This window comes from Taeniopygia guttata, chromosome 10 (genome assembly GCF_048771995.1).
Source record: "Taeniopygia guttata chromosome 10, bTaeGut7.mat, whole genome shotgun sequence".
NCBI lineage: Eukaryota > Metazoa > Chordata > Aves > Passeriformes > Estrildidae > Taeniopygia > Taeniopygia guttata.
This window is the reverse complement of record NC_133035.1, coordinates 2,624,620-2,647,143: the sequence shown is the minus strand read 5'-3', so window position 1 is coordinate 2,647,143 and position 22,524 is coordinate 2,624,620. Positions and strand designations below refer to the sequence as shown.

Here is a 22,524-nt window from a genome sequence, read left to right as displayed (position 1 = left end):
GGACACTGTGACACTGACATGTGTGACACTGACATAGTGACGCTGTGACACTGACATTTGTGACACTGACACGGTGACACTGACATGTGTGACACTGACAGGGTGACGCTGTTACACTGACATTTGTGACACTGACACGGTGACACTGACTCTGTGACACTGACACGGGGACACTGAGTCTGACACTGACACGGTGACCCTGTGACACCGACATGGTGACCCTGTGACACTGACATGTTTGTCACTGACCCTGTGACACCGACATGGTGACCCTGTGACACTCAAATGTTTGACACTGACCTGGTGACACTGATGACACTGACACTGTGACACTCACGTGTGACACTGAGGACACTGACACTGTGACACTGATATGTGTGACACTGACACAGTGACATTGTGACACTGTGACACTGACCCTGTGACAATTCACATGTGTGACACTGAGGGCACGGACCCTGTGACACTGACACTGTGACCCTGTGACACTGACATGGTGACCTTGTGACACTCAAATGTTTGACACTGACCTGGTGACACTGATGACACTGACACTGTGACAACTCACATGTATGACACTGAGGACACTGACCCTGTGACACTGATATGTGTGACAGTGACACGGTGACACTGACCCGGTGACATAGAGAGTGTGACACTGACATGTCTGACACTGACCCTGTGACACTGAAACGGTGACATCGATGACACTGACCCTGTGACACTGACACTGTGACCCTGTGTCACTGACACGGTGACACTGATGACCCTGACACTGTGACATGTGACACTTTGACACCATGACCCTGTGACATTGACACGGTGACACTGACACGTGTGACTTGGTGACACTGACACTGTGACATGTGTGACCCTGTGACCCTGTGACCCTGTGACAGTGACATGGTGACACTGGGGACATGGACACGGTGTCACTGCCCTTGTCACACTGCCATTTGTCACATGCCCATCCCAACCCCCCACCTGTCCCCCTGCGTGTCCCTTGGTCACCCCATCCATCCATCCATCCATCCATCCATCCATCCATCCATCCATCCATCATCCATCCATCCATCCATCATCCATCCATCCATCCATCATCCATCATCCATCCATCCATCATCCATCATCCATCATCCATCCATCATCCATCCATCATCCATCCATCATCCATCCATCATCCATCATCCATCCATCATCCATCATCCATCCATCATCCATCCATCATCCATCCATCCATCCATCATCCATCCATCCATCCATCATCCATCCATCCATCCATCATCCATCCATCATCCATCCATCATCCATCCATCATCCATCCATCCATCATCCATCCATCCATCCATCCATCCATCATCCATCCATCCATCATCCATCATCCATCCATCATCCATCCATCATCCATCCATCATCCATCCATCATCCATCCATCCATCCATCCATCATCCATCACCCATCCATCCATCATCCATCCATCCATCCATCATCCATCCATCCATCATCCATCCATCATCCATCCATCCATCCATCAACCATCCATCATCCATCCATCCATCCATCCATCATCCATCCATCATCCATCCATCCATCCATCCATCATCCATCCATCCATCATCCATCCATCATCCATCCATCATCCATCCATCCATCATCCATCCATCATCCATCCATCATCCATCATCCATCCATCATCCATCCATCCATCATCCATCTATCCATCCATCATCCATCATCCATCCATCATCCATCCATCTATCCATCCATCCAGCAGGCACAGTCGGGGGCGGGGCCGCTCTCTGTCGCGACTCAGCGATGTCGCCGACACCGGGAGGAGCCTCTCGCCTCCCCCATTCCCCGCTGGCCGCGGGGCGGGCATGGAGAGATCGGGGTCGGGAAGGGAAAGGCCGGAATCGATCCCCGCCCCATCGGCATGATCGATCCCCGCCCCGATCGTGATCGATCCCCGCCCTATCGGGACGATCGATCCCTGCCCCGGGGCTCGGTTGCGCCGCTCCCTGGCTCCCGCTTTTCCCGTGTGGATCGCTCCGGGAGCGGCGTGCGGGAGCCGCGTCCCCCCGCTGCCATCCCCGTCCTCCCTCCCACCTCCAGCGGCCGCACCGGCCCCGGAATTCCCGCATGGATCGGGAACAGCGGCACGGGAGGCTCCGACCTTCTCCTCCTCCATCCTCCCAGGGAAGCGCGGCCGGGACGGGGAGAGCCGCGCCCCGACGGCATCGCCGCCGCTCCGGGGAAAAACCGGCAACCGCAGAGCAGCACCGGCGGCTCCGCGTCTTTTTTTGGGGTTATTTCTCTATTTTCGGGGGGTACCGGCGGTGCGGGAGCGGCCGCGGGCGGTGCCGGCCGGTGGGGGTGGGTGGGTGGGTGGGCTGGGAGAAGGAAGGGGGTGGCGAGCGGGCGGAGGGGGAGGCTGGCAGAAATGCAAATCGCTGCCTCTCGCTGTGCCTCGGCAGCCCAGAGCCCGCACGGCCCCGCCGCCGCTCGCAGCTCTGCAGCCCCGGCAGGCGCGGGGGCAACGGGCGGGGTCCCCCCGGTCCCCCCGCCCCTCGGCCGGCTGGCAGGAGGAGGATGAGGAGCGCCGGGAAGGGCTGAGGGTGGCGGAGAGGCTCCTAGGAGAGGGTGAGTGGTGGGGGACAGAGCGACAGGAGAGAGGGAATAGGGCGGGGATGAAGTAGGGAGAGACGGGGGAGCGAGGGAGGGGAGAGCTGGAGGGGAGGGAGGCGAAAGAAATAATTGGGAAAGGAGGGATGAAAGCGGAGGATAAAGAAAATGGAGGTTAATTAGTTGGTTATTTCGCTGGGGAGGGGTGGGGGGGAGTTGGGGGAGGAAAAAGCCTGATAGAGGCGAGAAAAAGAAAAGTGAGAAGGGTGGGAAGAGCCGGCTGGGAAAGGGAGAAGGAAAACCTGATCCAGCCGGGGAAAAGAGAGTGAGAAGGGTGGGAAGAGACGGCCAGGGGAGAGGGAAGGAAAATCCGATCCAGCCGGGAAAAAGAGAGTGAGAAAGGCGGGAAGAGCCGGGAAGGGGAGAAGGACGGAAAACCCGATCGAGCTGGGAAAAAGAGAGTGAGAAAGGTGGGAAGAGCTCCCGCGAAGGGGAGGAAAGGAAAACCCGATCGAGCCGGGAAAAAGAGAGTGAGAAGGGTGGGAAGAGCCGGCCAGGGAGGAGGAAAGAAAAACCTGCTGGAGCAGAGAAAAAGCGAGCGAGAAGGGTGGGAAGAGCCGCCGGGGAGGGGAGGAAAGCGGGGGAGAGGGCGAGGAGGGGATGCGCGGGAGGCAGCGGGCGGCAGCCGGGGGGAGCCGGGCACAGACAATGGGGCGCGGCCCCGCCGCCTCCACCTCCCGGCGGCGGGCGGGGCCGGGGCGCGCTGGCGCTGAGCCCCGCGCTGTCCCCTGCCAGGGGGACATGGCCCCGCTGCTGGCGCTGCTGCTGGCGGCCCTGCTGGGCTCGGGCCGGGCGTGCCCGGAGCCCTGCGCTTGCGTGGACAAGTACGCGCACCAGTTCGCCGACTGCGCCTACAAGGAGCTGCAGGCCGTGCCCGCGGGGCTGCCCTCCAACGTGACCACCCTGAGCCTGTCGGCCAACAAGATCAGCTCGCTGCCCCGCGGCGCCTTCGCCGAGGTGACCCAGGTGAGCTCGCTGTGGCTGGCGCACAACGAGATCGCCGCCATCGAGCCCGGCGCGCTGGCCGTGCTGGCGCAGCTCAAGAACCTGGACATCAGCCACAACCAGATCGTGGAGTTCCCCTGGCGGGACCTGCGCAACCTGAGCGCGCTGCAGCTGCTCAAGATGAACAACAACCGCATGGCGCTGGTGCCGCCCGACGCCTTCCGCACGCTCAAGGACCTGCGCTCGCTGCGCATCAACAACAACCGCTTCGCCACGCTGGCCGAGGGCATCTTCGACTCGCTGGGCTCGCTGTCGCACCTGCAGATCTACAACAACCCCTTCGAGTGCTCCTGCGCGCTGCGCTGGCTGAAGCGCTGGATGGAGAGCACGCTCATCTCCATCCCCGAGAAGGACTCCATCGCCTGCGCGCTGCCCGAGCGCCTGCGCGGCGTGCCGCTGGCCAAGCTGCCCGAGCTGAGCTGCACCGCGCCCGCCGTCAGCCTCAGCTTCTCGCCCGAGCTGGACGCGGCCGAGCTGCCCGACGGCCTCGCACTGAGCCTGCACTGCACCGCCAGCGGGTCACCACCGCCCGAGCTGCGCTGGAAGATCCGCACGGCCGGCCAGAGCCTGGAGCTCGGCGGGAGCGGCCCGGAGAGCGCGGCCAAGGAGATGCCGCGGTCGGAGCCCGAGCGCTTCGTGGCCTTCAAGAACGGCACCTTGGTGATCCCGCGGCTGAGCAAGCGCGAGGAGGGCACCTACACCTGTGTGGCCACCAACGAGGTGGGCAGCAACCACTCTTCGGTCAACGTGGCCGTGGCGGGCGCGCAGAAATACCCGCCGGTGCCCGGAGGAGACCCGCTGGGCGGCAAGGGGCAGGTGGGCGACAAGAAACCCGACGGCGAGGCGGCCAAGAACAGCGTGCTGACCCCGGAGGAGAGGGGCAAAGCGCTGGGCCCCACCCGGCAGAGCCGGCCTGGCTCGGCGGCAGGGCCGGAGCCTGAGGGCCGGGGCCTGGTCCCGGTGGAGCTGCCAGGCCTGGAGAAGAAATGTGGGTCCTCGGCGGGCGGCTCCAAGTACATCTCCAACCACGCCTTCAACCAGAGCGGCGACTTCAAGCGGCACAGCTTCGATCTGGGCGTCATCGCCCTGGACGTGGCCGAGCGCGACGCCCGCGTGCAGCTGACGCCCACCCAGCCGGGCGAGGGCCACCTGGGCGTGCTCTACCTGTGCCAGCAGGGCCGCCAGGGCCACGCCCTGCTGCAGTGGTCGCAGATCGAGGCCGGCGTGAACTCCTACTGGTTCCAGGGCCTGAGCCCCGGCACCAACTACTCGGTGTGCCTGAGCTCGCCGGGCGAGGAGTGCCGGGTGCAGGTGGTGTTCACCACCAAGAAGGAGATCCCGTCGCTCATCATCATCGTGGTGGTCAGCATCTTCCTGCTGCTGCTGGCCACGCTGCCGCTGCTGGGCGCCACGTGGTGCCACCTGCTCGCCAAGCTGCAGGCCAAGCCCTACAAGCTGATCATGAAGGCGCAGAACCCCGACCAGATGGAGAAGCGCATGGCCGCCGACTTCGACCCCCGCGCCTCCTACCTGGAGTCCGAGAAGAACTTCGGTCCCGGCGAGGCCGAGGCCGAGGAGGAGGAGGAGGAGGAGGAGGAGGCGGGGGATGAAGAAGGAGCGCGGTGGCGGCGCGGGAGGGAGGGGGAAGGCGCGGCGGAGCTGGAGCGGGAGGAGAGCGTGGCCGCCAGCTCCATGGCGGAGTCGCAGTCCAAGGGCGGCGCCGAGGAGTTCGAGGTGCGCTCCGAGTACAGCGACAAGCTGCCGCTGGGCGCCGAGGCCGTCACCATCTCCCCGGAGATCAACGGCAACTACCGGCAGCAGCCCCGCTGAGCCCCCCGAACCCCCGGCCCCCGCTCCCCACCCCCCGCTCCGCCCGGGGGAAAACCTCCGGGAACGAGCGGACCCATCCCTGCCTCTCCTCCCCCTCCTCCTGCTCCTCCTCCCCCTTCTCCTTCTCGCCCGGTGCCGCCGGGATGAGCCTCCCACGATTTCGTTTCCATTTCGGGCAACAACGATTCCCGCTCCCCCGCCTCCCTCCGCCTCCCGCCAGCCCCGCGCTCGCTTTCCCCTCCGAGGAAAAAAACGAAAAAAACCCGAGAAAACGGCTAAAAGCAAAAAGCCCCACAGCCCCAAATTCTCTTTGCTGGAATCGGTTCAGTCCCCGCCGCTCCTCGGCGCCCGGTGAGTCCCCTCTGCTCCCCGCTTCTCTCCCGTCGAGCCCGGAGCGGTCCCCGCCGCTCCCCGCTGCCCACCGCGCTCCGGCGCATCCCGGTTTTCCCCGGCGGGTGCGACATTCCCGGTCCCCGCTGCTCCTGGGCGGTTTTCCCCCTCCCCGATGGATCCCGGGGCTCCTCGGTCCCCGCCACTCCCCGGCGATGCTCCCGTGCCCCGGTGGGTGCCGACATTCCCGGTCCCCGCCGCTCCCGGCCGGTTCTCTCCAGCCCCCGATGGATATTGGTGCTCCCCGGTCCCCGCCGCTCCCGGGAGCTGATCCTCGATTCTTGCCAGGAGCTGATCCCCGGTCCCCGCCACTCCCGGGAGCTGATCCCCGGTCCCCGCCACTCCCGGGAGCTGATCCCTGGTCCCCGCCATTCCCGGGAGCTGATCCCCGGTCCCCGCCGCTCCCGGGAGCTGATCCCCGGTCCCCGCCACTCCCGGGAGCTGATCCTCGGTCCCCGCCACTCCCGTTCCCGGTGGGTCCCGCTCTCCCCGTTCAGCACCGGATGAACCGGGACAGCTCCGCGCCCCTCAAGGTGCCGGGGGCTCCCCAATCCCCGATCCGCGATCCCCAATCCCCGATTCCCGATCACCAATCCTCGATCCCCATTTCCCAATCCCTGGTCCCCGATCCCCATTTCCCAATCCCTGGTCCCCAATCCCCCATTCCCGGTCCCCAATCCCCGATCCCCAGTCCCCGATCCCCGGTCCCCAATCCCCCATTCCCGGTCCCCAACCCCCGATCCCCGGTCCCCGATCCCCAATACCCAATCCTGATCCCCAATCCCCAATCCCCAATCCTCAATCCCCGATCCCCAATCCCCGATTCCTGGTCCCAAATCCTTGATCTCCAATCCCCAATCCTCAATCCCTGGTCCCCAATCCTCAATCCCCAGTCCCCAGTCCCGATCCCCGCTCCCCAATCCTCAATCCCCGATCCCCAATCCCCAATCCCCGGTCCCCAATCCCGATCCCCGCTCCCCAATCCTCAATCCCCGCTCCCCAATCCCCTATTCCCGGTCCCCAATCCTCAATCCCCGCTCCCCAATCCCAATCCCCGATCCCCAATCCCCAATCCCCGATCCCCAATCCTCAATCCCCGGTCCCCAATCCCCAATCCCCGATCCCCGGTCCCCAATCCCCGATCCCCAATCCTCAATCCCCAATCCCCGGTCCTCAATCCCCGATCCCCAATCCTCAATCCCCGGTCCCCAATCCCCAATCCCAATCCCCGATCCCCAATCCTCAATCCCCAATCCCCGGTCCCCAATCCCCGCTCCCCAATCCTCAATCCCCGCTCCCCAATCCTCAATCCCCGATCCCCAATCCCCAATCCCCGATCCCCAATCCTCAATCCCCGATCCCCAATCCTCAATCCCCGCTCCCCAATCCCAATTCCCGATCCCCAATCCCCTATTCCCGGTCCCAATCCCCTCCCCTCGGTGTGTTTTGGGTAGAGTAGCGTTGTAGCCAAGTGTGTGTGTGCCGCAGACGCGCCCGGAGCCGGCGGCCGAGGTCGCCACGGTGGCCCCGGTGGCCACCAGCCCGCTCGCCGCTCGCCCCGGTGCCGCGGAGAGCCGCGGCCGCTTTCTCTGCGCGTTCCGTCAATAAAAGGGATTATTGAAAGTGGAGCCGCCTCCGTGCTTTGGGGGAAAAAACCGGGATTTTGTCCCCAGGGCGCGCGGGGAGGCGACAGCCAGCAGGTGGCACCGCCACAGCCGCCTCCTTTGATGCGTTTTCCCATTTTTTTTACATATCCTTAAAAAAATCATTTTTTCCGGCCATAAAGCAGGCGCGGAAATCGCGAGCGGAATCGCCCAAATCCATTAAATCTTCCCTATAAAAATCACCCCGGAGGGGGAAAAAAAAGGTATTTTATTTTCCCCCGGTGCGCATCGGAATCCGCTGGAGCAAGGAAACATCCCACGGATGTGCGTTTTCCACCGTTTTATGGATCATTTTCTATCATTTTCTACATCCTTCTCTATCATTTTAATTCTCATTTCTGTCATTTTTATGTAATTGATGTCATTTTAGATATGCTTTCTCCCATTTTAGATATGTTTTTATTATTTGATGTATGATTTCTATCATTTGAGAGATGTTTTATCTATCATTTTTTCTGTAGCTTATTTAATTTTTGATGGAATTTCTGCAATCTTCGTCTCTTTTTTTTTTTTTTTTTTTTTTTTGTAAAAAAACACCCAAAACCTTGCTCTTTTTTTGCCTTTTTCTCCTCAAATTCCTCTGCCTGCTGGTGCCACCTGGGTTCCCAAGCTCTCCCAGCGCTCATCCCAAAATTCCCACTGGATTTCTGCTCCCAATTCATCCCACCAATGAAATCTCCCCCTGGCAATCCAACATTCCTTTCTCCAGGGGAATAAAAATGCCCAAATCCCCCCAAAATCCCCCAAATATCCACCAAAAATGCCCCAAATCCCAGGAATCTGAGGCTGCTCCAGGTGTTTGGATCTGCCTGGCAGAGCCTGGATATTCCCATAATTGATGGCATTCCCATAATTAATTGTGAATATTCCCATAATTGTGGATATTCCCATAATTGTGGGCATTCCCATAATTATTGGTATTTCCCTAATTGTTGACATTCCCATAATTGTGGATATTCCCATAATTAATCGTGAATATTCCCATAATTGTTGACATTCCTGTAATTATGGATATCCCCATAATTGTGGATATTCCCACATTTGAGAATATCTCCATCATTGTTGATATTCCCATAATTGTGGATATTCCCATAATTGCTGACATTCCCATAATTATGGATATCCCCATCATTGTTGATATTCCCATAATTGTTGACATTCTCATAATTGTGGATATCCCCGTAATTGTTGACATTCCCATAACTGTGAATATTATCATAATTAATTGTGACTATTCCCATAATTCCAGGCATTCCCATAAATGTTGACATTCCCATAATTGTGAATATCTCCATGATTGCTGACATTCCCATAATTGTTGGCATTCCCATAATTGTGGGTAGTCCCATAATTAATTGTGAATTTTCCCATAATTTTGGATATCCCCATAATTGTTGACATTCCCATAATTATGGCTATCCCCATAATTATGGATATCCCCATAATTGTGGATATCCCCATAAATGCTGACATTCCCATAATTGTGAATATCTCCACAATTGTTGATATTCTCATAATTGTTGACATTCCCATTACTATGGATATTATAATAATTAATTGTGAATATTCCTATGATTTTTGACATTCTTGTAATTGCTGACATTCCCATAATTGCTGACATTCCCATAACTGTGGATGTGATCATAATTAATTTTGAAAATTTCTGTAATTGTTGACATTCCCATAATTGTGAATATCTCCACCACTGTTGATTTTCCCATAGATGTTGGCATTCCCATAATTGTGAATAGTCCCATAATTGTTTGCAATCCCATAATTGCAGATATTCCCATAATTGTGGATATTTCCATAATTGTTGGCATTCCCATAATTATTGGTATTTCCCGAATTGTTGACATTCCCATAATTGTGGATTTTCCCATAATTAATCGTGAATATTCCCATAATTAATGGTGAATATTCCCATAATTGTGGATATTCCCATGATTGTGAGTATCTCCATCATTGATGATAGTCCCATAATTGTTGACATTTCCATAATTGTGGATATTCCCATAATTAATCATGAATGTTCCCATAATTAATAGTGAATATTCCCATAATTGTTGACATTCCCATAATTGTGAATCTCTCCATCATTGTTGATATTCCCATAATTGTTGACATTCCCATAATTGCTGGCATTCCCATAACTGTGGATATTCCCATAATTAATTGTGACTATTCCCCATAATTTGGGTAGTCCCATAATTGTTGGCATTCCCATAATTGTGGATATTCCCATAATTAATCGTGAATATTCCCATAATTGTTGACATTCCCGTAATTATGGATATCCCCATAATTGTGGATATTCCCATAATTGTGAATATCCCCATAATTGTGGATATCCCCATAATTGTTGACATTCCCATAATTGTGAATATCTCCATAACTCTTGATATTCGTATAACTGTTGACACTCCCAAAACTGTGGATATTATCATAATTAATTGTGAATATTCCCCATAATTGTTGACATTCCCATAACTGTGAATATTATCATAATTAATTGTGACTATTCCCATAATTGTGGATATCCCAATAAATGTTGACATTCCCATAATTGTGAATATCTCCATAATTGTGGATATTCCCATATTTGTTGACATTCCCATAACTGTGGATATTCCCATAATTAATTGTGACTATTCCCCATAATTTGGGTAGTCCCATAATTGTTGACATTCCCGTAATTATGGATATCCCCATAATTGTGGATATCCCCGTAACTGTGAATATCTCCATAACTGTTGATATTCCCATAATTGTCGACATTCCCATAACTGTGGATATTATCATAATTAATTGTGAATATTCCCATAATTGTGGATATCCCCATAAATGTTGACATTCCCATAATTGTGAATATCCCCGTAATTGTTGACATTCCCATAACTGTGGGTATTATCATAATTAGTTGTGAATATTCCCATAATTATGAATATTCCCATAATTGTGGATATTCCCATATTTGTTGACATTCCCATAACTATGGATATTCCCATAATTAATTGTGACTATTCCCCATAATTTGGGTAGTCCCATAATTGTTGACATTTCCATAATTGTGGATATTCCCATAATTAATCATGAATATTCCCATAATTGTTGACATTCCCGTAATTATGGATATCCCCATAATTGTGGATATCCCCGTAACTGTGAATATCTCCATAACTGTTGATATTCCCATAATTGTTGACATTCCCATAACTGTGGATATTTTCATAATTAATTGTGAATATTCCCATAATTGTGGATATCCCCATAAGTGTTGGCATTCCCATAATTCCTGACATTCTCGCAACTGTTGACATTCCCATAATTGTGAATATCTCCATCATTGTTGATATCCCAATAATTGTTGACATTCCCATAACTGTGGATATTTTCATAATTAATTGTGAATATTCCTATAATTGTTGACATTCCCATAATTGCCAATATTCCCATAATTGTGGAAATTCCCGTAATCGAGCGTCGCGCTCGGGAGTCACGGCGGGAGTGGAAAAGAACAATCAACCCATCTGCCTTTAATTAGGGAACCGCGGATTCCCGGGAATGCGGGATGGGGCCGGGATTTGCTGCTCTGCAGGAGGGGGGTGGGGGAGGGGATCTGCATTTCTCCTGGAAAAAATTCCTGCTGGGAATGGTTAAAGCAGCCATGGAGTGCTCGCAATTCCCAAAATTCCTCCGGTTTTATCCCCAAGGCTGGAATGAGCCCAGAGCTCACGAGGGAATTCCAGACACACAGCGAGAATGGCACGGTTTGAGCAGTCGGGATTTCCCAGTTTGACCAGTGGGGAATGTCCCAGTTTGACCAGTTGGGAATGTCCCAGTTTGACCAGTGGGGAATGTCCCAGTTTGACCAGTTGGGAATGTCCCAGTTTGAGCACTCAGGATTTCCCAGTTTGACCAGTTTGGAATCTCCCAGTTTGACCATGTGGGAATGTCCCAGTTTGAGCAGTCAAGAATGTCCCAGTTTGACCAGTTGGGATTTCACAGTTTGACCAGTTGGGAATCTCCCAGTTTGGGAATGTCCCAGTTTGACCAATTGAGAATGTCTCAGTTTGAGCAGTCAGGATTCCCCAGTTTGACCAATTGGGAATGTCCCAGTTCGACCAGTTGGGAATCTCCCAGTTTGACCAGTTGGGATGTCCCAGTTTGACCATTTGGGAATGTTCCCGTTTGAGCAGTTGGGAATCTCCCAGTTTGACCAGTCGGGATTTCCCAGTTTGACCAGTTGGGAATCTTCCAGTTTGGGAATGTCCCAGTTTGACCAATTGGGATGTCCCAGTTTGACCAATTGGGGATGTCCCAGTTTGACCAGTTGGGATGTCCCAGTTTGACCAATTGGGAATGTCCCAGTTCGACCAGTTGGGATGTCCCAGTTTGACCAGTTGGGATGTCTCCCAGTTTGACCTGTTTGGGAATGTCCCAGTTTGACCTGTTTGGGAATGTCCCAGTTTGACCAGTTGGGATGTCTCAGTTTGACCCGTTTGGAATGTCCCAGTTCGACCAGTTGGGAATGTCCCAGTTAGAGCAGTCAGGATTTCCCAGTTTGACCAGTGGGGAATGTCCCAGTTTGACCAGTTGGGAATGTCCCAGTTTGACCAGTTGGGATGTCCCAGTTTGACCTGTTTGGGAATGTCCCAGTTTGACCAGTTGGGAATGTCCCAGTTTGACCAGTTGGGATTTCCCAGTTTGACCCATTTGGGAATGTCCCAGTTTGACGAGTTGGGATTTCCCAGTTTGACCAGTGGGGAATGTCCCAGTTTGACCAGTTGGGAATGTCCCAATTCGACCAGTTGGGAATCTCCCAGTTTGACCAGTTTGGATTTCCCAGTTTGACCAATTGGGAATGTCCCAATTTGACCAGTTGGGAATGTCCCAGTTTGAGCAGTTGGGATGTCCCAGTTTGACCAGTTGGGAATGTCCCAGTTTGAGCAGTCAGGATTTCCCAGTTTGACCATTTGAGAATGTCCCAGTTTGACCAATTGGGATGTCCCAGTTTGACCCATTTGGGAATGTCCCAGTTTGAGCAGTTGGGAATCTCCCAGTTTGACCAGTCGGGATTTCCCGGTTTGACCAGTTGGGAATCTTCCAGTTTGGGAATGTCCCAGTTTGACCCATTTGGGAATGTCCCAGTTTGAGCAGTTGGGATTTCCCAGTTCGACCAATTGAGAATGTCCCAGTTTGACCAATTGGGATTTCCCAGTTTGACCAATTGGGAATGTCCCAGTTTGACCTGTTTGGGGATGTCCCAGTTTGACCCGTTTGGGAATGTCCCAGTTTGACCCGTTTGGGAATGTCCCAGTATGACCAGTTGGGATTTCCCAGTTTGACCAGTTGGGAATGTCCCAGTTTGACCTGTTTGGGATTTCCCAGTTTGACCAGTTGGGAATGTCCCAGTTTGACCAATTGGGAATGTCCCAGTTTGACCTGTTTGGGATTTCCCAGTTTGACCAATTGGGAATGTTCCAGTTTGACCCATTTGGGAATGTCCCAGTTTGAGCAGTTGGGATTTCCCAGTTTGACCAATTGGGAATGTCCCAGTTTGACCAGTTGGGAATCTCCCAGTTTGACCATGTGGGAATGTCCCAGTTTGAGCAGTCAAGAATGTCCCAGTTTGACCAGCTGGGATTTCACGGTTTGACCAGTTGGGAATCTCCCAGTTTGGGAATGTCCCAGTTTGACCAATTGGGAATGTCCCAGTCTGACCAGTCAGGATTTCCCAGTTTGACCATTTGAGAATGTCCCAGTTTGACCAATTGGGAATGTCCCAGTTTGACCTATTTGGGAATGTCCCAGTTCGACCAGTTGGGAATGTCCCAGTTTGACCAGTTGGGATTTCCCAGTTTGACCAATTGGGATTTCCCAGTCTGACCAGTTGGGAATGTCCCAGTTTGACCAATTGGGATTTCCCAGTCTGACCAGTTGGGAATGTCCCAGTTTGACCAGTTGGGATTTCCCAGTTTGACCAGTTGGGAATGTCCCAGTTTGAGCAGTTGGGATTTCCCAGTTTGACCCATTTGGAATGTCCCAGTTTGAGCAGTTGGGATTTCCCAGTTTGACCAGTTTGGGGTGGACAGGGCCCGTTCCCGTTCCCATGTGGGATCTGGGGGATGAAATCCCCACAATCCCGAATTTCCAACCTTTTCTTGGGAATTCTCCACAGGGACACATGAAGGTGGCACTGGACACGTCCCGGGTGCCATTTCCGGTGCCATCCCCTGTCACATCCCTGGTGCCATCCCCGGTGACATTCCCGGTGTCATTTCCCATCCTGTGTCCCCAAACCTTTCCCCAAAGCCTGACCCCAAATCCTGTCTCCAAACCCTGACCTCACCCTGTGTCCCCAAAGTGTGTCCCCAAGCCCTGTCCCCACCCACTGTCACCAAAACCTGTCCCCAAAATCTGTCCCCAAACACTGACCCCAATCCCTGACCCCAAACCCTGTGTCCCCAAAGCCTGTCCCCAATCCCTGATCCCAAACCCTGTTCCCAAATCCTGTCCCCAAAGCCTGACCCCAGTCCCTGTCCCCACCCCGTGTCCCCAAATCCTGTCCCCAATCCCTGACCACAAACCCTGTCCCTAATCCCTGACCCCAAACCCTGTCCCCCATCCCTGACCCCAAACCCTGACCCCAAACCCTGTCCCCAATCCCTGACCCCAAACCCTGACCCCACCCCGTGTTCCCAGTTCCTGTCCCCCATCCCTGACCCCAAACCCTATCCCCAAACCCTGTCCCCAATCCCTGTCCCCAATCCCTGACCCCAAACCCTGTGTCCCCAAAGCCTGTCCCCAGTTCCTGTCCCCAAACCCTGTCCCCACCCCGTGTCCCCAAAGCCTGTCCCCAGTTCCTGTCCCCAAACCCTGTCCCCACCCCGTGTCCCCAAAGCCTGACCCCAAATCCTGTCCCCATCTCCATCCCCAAAGCCTGACTCCAAATGCTGCCCCCAACCCTGACCCCAAACCCTGTCCCCAAAATCTGTCCCCAAACACTGACCCCACCCCGTGTCCCCAAACCCTGTCCCCAATCCCTGACTGTAAACCCTGATCCCAAACCTTGTTCCCAAATCCTGTCCCCAAAGCCTGCCCCCAAAGCCTGTCCCCAATCCCTGTCCCCACCCCGTGTCCCCAAAGTCTGTCCCCAATCCCTGTCCCCACCCCATGTCCCCAAAGTCTGTCCCCAATCCCTGTCCCCACCCCGTGTCCCCAAAGCCTGTCCCCAGACCCTGTCCCCAAACCCTGTCCCCACCCACTGTCACCAAAACCTGTCCCCAAAATCTGTCCCCAAACCCTGTCCCCAATCCCTGACCACAAACCCTGACCCCAAACCCTGTGTCCCCAAAGCCTGACCCCAAATCCTGTCCCCATTTCCATCCCCAAAGCCTGACCCCAAAGCCTGACCCCAAACCCTGACCCCAAACCCTGTCCCCAGTTCTTGTTCCCAATCCCTGTCCCCACCCCATGTCCCCAAACCCTGTCCCCAATCCCTGACCCCAAACCCTGTCCCCAATCCCTGACCCCAAACCCTGTCCCCAAAACCTGACCCCAAACCCTGACCCCAATCCCTGACCCCATCCCTGACCCCAAACCCTGTCCCCAAAACCTGTCCCCAAACTCTGTGCCCACCCCTGCCCCCAAAGCCCGACCCCAAATGGGGTTTTGGGGGATTTGGGGGATCAAGGATTTGGAGGGAAAAAGATTTTAGGGGATTTTGGGGGGCAGGGGTGTGGGGGATGGGGTTTTGGGGGATTTTGGGATACAGGGAATTGGGGTGATGAGGTTTTAGGGGATTTTGGGGGGCAGGGTGTGAGTTGACAGGATTAGAGGGGATTTTGGGGTGCAGGGGTGAGGGGTATGGGCTTTTAGGGGATTTTGGGGGGGCAGGGGTATGGGGTATGGGTTTTAGGGGATTTTGGGGTACAGGGATTTTGGATGATGGTGGTTTTGGGGGACAGGAATTGGGGTAATGGGATTTTAGGGGACTTTGGGGGACAAGATGTGTGTTTTAGGGGATTTTGGGGCTCAGGGGTGTGTGGTGATAGGTTTTAGGGGATTTTGGGGGACAGGGGTGTGGGTTTTAGGGGATTTTGGGGCTCAGGGATATGTGGTGACAGGTTTTAGGAGATTTTGGGGGACAGGAGTGTGGATTTTAGGGGATTTTGGGGCTCAGGGATGTGGATTTTAGGGGATTTTGGCACTCAGGGGTGTGTGGTGATGGGTTTTAGGGGATTTTGGGGCTCAGGGGTGTGTGGTGATGGGTTTTAGGGGATTTTGGGGGAAAGGGGTGAGGGTTTTAGGGAATTTGGGGGGACCAGATGTGTGTTTTAGGGGATTTTGGGGGAGAGGGATGTGGGTTTTGAGGGATTTTTGGGGCTCAGGGGTGTGTGGTATCGGGTTTTAGGGGATTTTGGGGCACAGGGGTGTGTGGTGATGGGTTTTAGGGGATTTTGGGGCTCAAGGGTTTGTGGTGATAGGTTTTAGGGGATTTTGGGGGACAGGGATGTGGATTTTAGGGGATTTTGGCACTCAGGGGTGTGTGGTGATGGGTTTTAGGGGATTTGGGGGGACCAGATGTGTGTTTTAGGGGATTTTGGGGCTCAGGGGTGTGCGGCATTGGGTTTTAGGGGATTTTGGGGCTCAGGGGTGTGTGGTGATAGGTTTTAGGTGATTTTGGGGGACAGGGATGTGGATTTTAGGGGATTTTGGGGCTCAGGGGTGTGTGGTGATGGGTTTTAGGGGATTTTGGGGGACAGGGATGTGGATTTTAGGGGATTTTGGCACTCAGGGGTGTGTGGTGATGGGTTTTAGGGGATTTTGGCACTCAGGGGTGTGTGGTGACGGGTTTTAGGGGATTTTGGGGCTCAGGGGTGTGTGGTGATGGGTTTTAGGGGATTTTGGGGGGCAGGGGTGTGTGGTGATGGGTTTTAGGGGATTTTGGGGGACAGGGGTGAGGGTTTTAGGGGATTTGGGGGGACTGGATGTGTGTTTTAGGGGATTTTGGGGGAGATGGATGTGGGTTTTGAGGGATTTTTGGGGCTCAGGGGTGTGCGGCATTGGGTTTTAGGGGATTTTGGGGGACAGGGGTGTGTGGTGATGGGTTTTAGGGGATTTTGGGGGACAGGAGTGTGGGTTTTAGGGGATTTTGGGGCTCAGGGGTGTGCGGTATCGGGTTTTAGGGGATTTTGGGGGGCAGGGGTGTGGGTTTTAGGGGATTTTGGCACTCAGGGGTGTGTGGTGATGGGTTTTAGGGGATTTTGGGGGACAGGAGTGTGTGGTGATGGGTTTTAGGGGATTTTGGGGGAGAGGGATGTGGGTTTTGAGGGATTTTTGGGTCTCAGGGGTGTGCAGTATTGGGTTTTAGGGAATTTTGGGGGGCAGGGGTGTGTGGTGATGGGTTTTAGGGGATTTTGGGGCTCAGGGGTGTGTGTTGATGGGTTTTAGGGGATTTTGGGGCTCAGGGGTGTGTGGTGATGGGTTTTAGGAGATTTTGGGGGAAAGGGGTGAGGGTTTTAGGGGATTTGGGAGGACCAGATGTGTGTTTTAGGGGATTTTGGGGGACAGGGATGTGGATTTTAGGGGATTTTGGCACCTAGGGGTGTGTGGTGATGGGTTTTAGGGGATTTTGGGGGGCAGGGGTGTGGGTTTTAGGGGATTTTGGCACTCAGGGGTGTGTGGTGATGGGTTTTAGGGGATTTTGGGGGGCAGGGGTGTGTGGTGGCGGGTTTTAGGGGATTTTGGGGGACAGGGATGTGGGTTTTAGGGGATTTTGGCACTCAGGGGTGTGTGGTGATGGGTTTTAGGGGATTTTGGGGGGCAGGGGTGTGGGTTTTAGGGGATTTTTAAGGAGCCCAGACCGGGCCGCGCGGGTCGGTGCCATGGAAAACAATCCGGGCCCGGGGGACGGGGAGGGGACGGGCCGGGAGGAGGAGGAGGAGGAGGAGGAGGAGGAGGAGGAGGAGGAGGAGGAGGAGAAGCCGAGGAGGGCCCGGGAGCGGCGGGGCCGAGCCCAGCGGAGCGGGGACACCGGGGCTGCACCGGCGGTGACGGGGCGGGGGCGGCGGGGGCAAAACGGGAAAAAAACGGGAAAAAAATCCGGGAGAGGAGGGGAGGAAGGAGACAGGGAGGTTATTCACGGCCCTGGAATGCGCCGGGAGGCGGCGGGGGAGCCCCGGGGGGCTCTGGAAAAGGGGTGGGATGCGACCCGGAGCTCCAGGAGGGAAAAAAATTCTGGGATTTCCCCTCCGCAACCTCCTGGAGATGGGGTCTGCCCTCCCTGCGCACCCCAAAATGTCACCTGGAGCTGCCCCAGAGCCAGCGGGGCGTCTTTGCCACCCCTCAGATCCCGACCTCGGGTTTATTCCCGAGAAAATTCCCGCTGGGAATGGCAGCGCTGGGAGCTGGGAACGGAGGGCACGGAAAGACAAAAGGGGTCTGGCTGCCAGCTGCGGGAATTGGGAGCGGGAAGGAACCTCTGGAGCGCCTTGGAAAAGCCCCCGCCAGGGGAATGAGGAGTTAAGTTGGGAAAAATTCCCTTCCCAAGAATTCCAGCGGCCGCGGGGACCCCACAGCCTCTGGCTGAGAGAAGGCACTGGGTTTTTTTCCATGACACGGCCTGCGAGCCCGCTGGAAATCCCAAAAATTCCCTGATTTATGAGCAGGCCGATTCCCAGATTTATGGGAAGGCCGGTTGGGAAAGAGCTGCAGAGGCTCCGTTCCTCCTCAACGGGAGGAACCCGGAACCTCCTGGCTCCCGCTCCTCATCCCAAACCCGGAAAAGCTTTTCCAGAGGGGGAAAAACAAACTCCAGGGGGTTTAGGGAATCTCCCAAACAGCTTTTTTGGCATTCTTTGACTGTTCGGCCGGGCTCATTCCCGTTTCTGTCCCCAGCAGGATGCGAGGATGAGGCCTCTGCTCGGCGTGGTGGCGCTGGTGACGCTCGTGTCCCTCGTGTCCCCTGGTCTGGCCTGTCCGGCGCCGTGCTCCTGCTCCACCAAGAAGAACGGGCGGCTGCTGGCCGAGTGCGCCTACCGCGAGCTGCGGGACGTCCCGCGGGGCCTGTCCCCTAATGTCACCATCCTCACGCTCTCCGCCAACCGCCTGGGCCGCCTGGGCCGCGCCTCGCTGGCCGAAGCGCCCGAGCTGCAGTCGCTGTGGTTGGGCTACAACCACATCTCCACCGTGGAGCCCGGCGCCTTCGCCGCCCTGCCGCACCTCAAGAACCTGGACCTGAGCCACAACCGGCTGGCGGATTTCCCCTGGCAGGACCTGCGCAACCTCAGCGCGCTGCAGATCCTCAAGCTCAGCAACAACCGGCTGGCCGCCGTGCCGCGCGGCGCTCTGGCCGGCCTGCGGGAGCTGCGCTCGCTCTGGCTCAACGACAACGAGCTGGCCACGCTGGCCCGCGGCACCTTCGAGGGGCTGCCGGCGCTGGCGCAGCTGCAGCTCTTCCACAACCCCTTCAACTGCTCCTGCAAGCTCTTCTGGCTCAAGGAGTGGGCTCACGGCACCTCGGTGGTCCTCTCTAGAGCCGGTTCCACGCTGTGCGCCGCGCCGGCGCGGCTGCGGGGCCGGCCGGTCACCGACATCCCCGGCGCGCTCTGCGTGCCGCCCTCGGCCCAGCTGACCTATCTGTCCGGCCCAGCCATTGCCGGGCCTCGGGATGGACCAACGCTGACCCTGCACTGCAGCGTGGCCGGCAGCCCCCCGCTGGAGATCCGCTGGCAGATCCGCACGGCCGCTCGCCGCGTGGACATCCACGGGCCCACGGTGGCACGCGACGGCGGCGCCAAAGCCGGCCGGCAGCGCTTCTTGGCCTTCAAGAACGGCACCATGGCCATCCCCGACTTCGGCAAGGAGGATGAGGGCACCTACACCTGCCTGGCCGTCAACGACGTGGGCACGCGCGACGTGTCCGTCAACGTGGCGCTGGCCGGCTCGGCCAACCCGGCCGAGGAGCTGCCCCGCGATGACCCACAGGCCGGGCACGCCGGCGGGCACAGCTGCGCCAAGGGGGACGAGCTGGATCCCTCCGGCATGGGCGAGAAGTTGGTCATCGTCTACCGCATGTCCGGCCAGGCCTGGAATGGCGCAGGAGCCCGGGAATTCCGCCTGGGAATTCTGCCGCTGGCTCTGGGGCTGCTGCTCTGGTGAATGGCGGTGTTGCCGTTTTTCCGTAGTTTTTCCTCTCGTAGTGCCTTCGCTGAGCTTCTGGCATCCGGGAGCGCTCCGGAGCCCAACGGGGCCACCGCAGGCCTGGGGCGGGTGGTCCAGCCCTCGCCGTTCCCGTTCCTGGAGGAGCTCCGGGAACATGGGGCGGATCCATCCCGGATCCAGCCGGGATCTGCTGCCGATTCCCGGCTGTCCCAACGTGCCACTTCCCGCTTTTCTCCTCGCCCGGATCCGATGGTGTCCACGGGAGGTGACAACGGTGACGATCCCTCCCCAGAGCCACCGCGGCTTCCACCGGGGAGGGATCTAAGGATCAAATCCCTGGGAATGGACACGGATGCCACAGAGCATCGGGATGGACCCACAGCCTTGGATCGGGAATCCCAAAATCCCGTCTGGGCTGGACCCACCGAGTTGAGCCAAAGATTCCCAAAGCATTCCCGGTGGGAATGGGGGAAAGATTGGGAACAGCAGAGAAGCTGAGCTGCCTTGAAGCCATAAATATTCCCCGAATGCTTCGGAATTCCCGGCGGGACAAATATTCCTTATCCACGTGTCCTGGGAAACCAGGGACAGCAATAAGTGCCTTTAATTAATGCCTTTAATTAAGAAATACCCATCATAAACACTTGTAATAAACAAACTATTTTAATAAATACCTTGAATTAATAAACACTTTGAATTAATAATTACTTTTTATAAGCACCTTGAATAAACTCCTTTTTTTTTTTCTAAACCAGCCGGGCTTCGCTTGGTCTGTGCATCCCAAAATCCCAAAATGCCCCTGAGCCAGCAGCTCCTGGGCTCCCCCAGATTGTCCCCAACCCTCCTGGATCAGGGGACACGTCTGTCATTCCCAGTTTTCCCAAATTCTTCCCGGGGCTGGAGAATCCCCCAATTTTTCCCCATTCTAGAGAATCTCCTCGGTTTTCCCAAATCCTTTCCAGTCCCAGAGAATCCTCCTCAGATCCCCCAAATCCTTCCCAGTGCCAGAGTTTCCCCCAAATCCTTCCTAATCCCAGAGAATCCCCTCAAATCCCCCAAATCCTTCCCAGTGCTGGAGAATCCCCAAATTTTTCCCCATTCTGGAGCATCTTCCCGGTTTTCCCCAATCCTTCCCAGTCCCAGAGAATCCCCCAAAGATCCCCCAAATCTTTTCCATTTCTGGAGAATCCTCCCAGCTCCCCCAAATCCCCTGATGTTGGAGTGTTCCCAAATCCTTCCCAGTGCTGGAACATTCCCCCAGTTTTCCCAAATTCCCAAATTCCAGAGAATCCTCCCAGATCCCCCAAATCTTTTCTGGCTCTGGAGAATCCCCCCCAGCACCCCAAAATCCTTCCCTGTCCCATGGAATCCCCTCGAATCCCCCAAATCCTTCCCAGTGCCAGAGAATCCCCAAACCCTTCCCAATTCTGGAGCATCCCAAGATCCCCCAAATTTCCCTGTTCCCCAAATCTGGAAGGAATCCCCAAAATCCTGGGATACCCCAAAATTCCCCCCTACAGCAGCCCCAGTAATGGATGTGATCCCAAAATCAGAGCCTGGAGCTCCCCAGCACCCAAATTTTTGCTTATCCAGGGGGATTTTAGGGAAAGGGAATTGGCAGCTGAGGTCTCCGGGGGAATTCCTGGATTCCCATAAATTTTTCCCACTATGGGATAAAAATCGTGGCCCCAATGAAATTTTGGGTTCATTTCACAGGATCTGACTTTTAACCTCCGTTTTATCCCTGGGAATAATGGGGATCCAGGATTATTCCCAAAATTCCAGCTGGGATGGGAGGGGTGAGGACGCGGATTTGGGGTTTCGAGGTGAGCCGGGAAACACCAGGAAGGGGAAGCAAATCCCAAATCCCGCCCAGGGCGCTGCTGCTATCCCAAAAACCAAACAAATTCCAGGGATCTCCAGGGAACTTGGGTGGGGCTGTGGAAACTGATCCCAAAATTCAGCTCCGCCTGTAGCACGGCGCTGCCACAGATTTTAGGGATTTTTAAAAGGGATTTTAGAGATTTTTGGGATTTTTAAGGGGATTTTTTGGATTTTTCAAGGGATTTTTCAAGGGATTTTTCAAGGGATTTTTCAAGGGATTTTTCAAGGGATTTTTCAAGGGATTTTTAAAAGGATTTTTTGGGATTTTTCGGGATTTTTCAAGGGATTTTTTTCACAGCGTTTTAGGCTGCCTTTGGAGCTACAGGGATCGGGATGGGCTGGGAGGAAATCCTGGGAAAAGGGAGGGGATGCTCCAAGGAAATCCCAACCCTTGGTGACCCCGAATTGTCCTGAGGGTGCTGGGAACATTCCAGAGGGAGGGAATGGTGTCCTTGGGATCCTGCAGAGAGCAGCTGTGGCCAACCCCGAAGGAAATCCCAGAATGATCTGGCAGCTCCATGCGGTGTGGGTTGAGAATTCCCAAGGGAATTTTGGGGTGTTTGGGATCCACCAGGAGCCTGCTCATTCCAGCCCAAAAAAGCAGGAATTCCTGGATTTAAGAGCAGGAAGAGGTGATCCAGCACCTCCTCGTTCCCATCCCGTTGGTGTTGTATCCCCAAAATTCCCCGTTCCCATTCCCGCCCTGCCCGAATCTGTGGGAACACGAAGGGAGCGGTTTTCCCATAAAACGGGATCACGGAGCAGATCCAAACATTCCCAGCTGGAGCAGATCCCCAAAATCTCTGCTGGGCGAGGTCATCCCAACCATTCCGTGGATTTGGGGCTGGGATGATCCCAAATCCCGCTGGAAGTGGGAATATCCAAGGAAAACGGCACATCC

The 22,524-nt window shown here is 55.3% G+C and overlaps 2 protein-coding genes across 5 annotated transcripts; both read left to right on the top strand.

The window, feature by feature from the left end:
• The first annotated feature begins 2,397 nt into the window (after positions 1-2,397).
• On the top strand, positions 2,398-7,535 carry LOC121470521 (immunoglobulin superfamily containing leucine-rich repeat protein 2-like). Its single transcript, XM_041718399.2, has 2 exons — positions 2,398-2,640; positions 3,418-7,535. Exon 2 carries the CDS (start codon positions 3,424-3,426, stop codon positions 5,515-5,517), a length of 2,094 nt encoding a protein of 697 aa, XP_041574333.2. The 5' UTR covers positions 2,398-2,640; positions 3,418-3,423; the 3' UTR covers positions 5,518-7,535.
• Positions 5,742-20,484, top strand: ISLR (immunoglobulin superfamily containing leucine rich repeat). Of its 4 annotated transcripts, none has more exons than XM_072933960.1 (2): positions 5,742-5,868; positions 18,474-20,484. In XM_072933960.1, the coding sequence occupies exon 2, from the start codon at positions 18,486-18,488 to the stop codon at positions 19,734-19,736; it is 1,251 nt and encodes a 416-aa protein (XP_072790061.1). In that variant the 5' UTR covers positions 5,742-5,868; positions 18,474-18,485; the 3' UTR covers positions 19,737-20,484. The 4 variants fall into 4 exon arrangements, with proteins under 4 accessions (XP_072790061.1, XP_072790062.1, XP_030137179.3 ...); XM_072933961.1 differs by having other exon boundaries at positions 5,744-5,868; positions 18,477-20,484; XM_030281319.4 differs by lacking the exon at positions 5,742-5,868 and adding an exon at positions 17,544-17,626 and having other exon boundaries at positions 18,477-20,484.
• Positions 20,485-22,524: the final 2,040 nt, after the last annotated feature.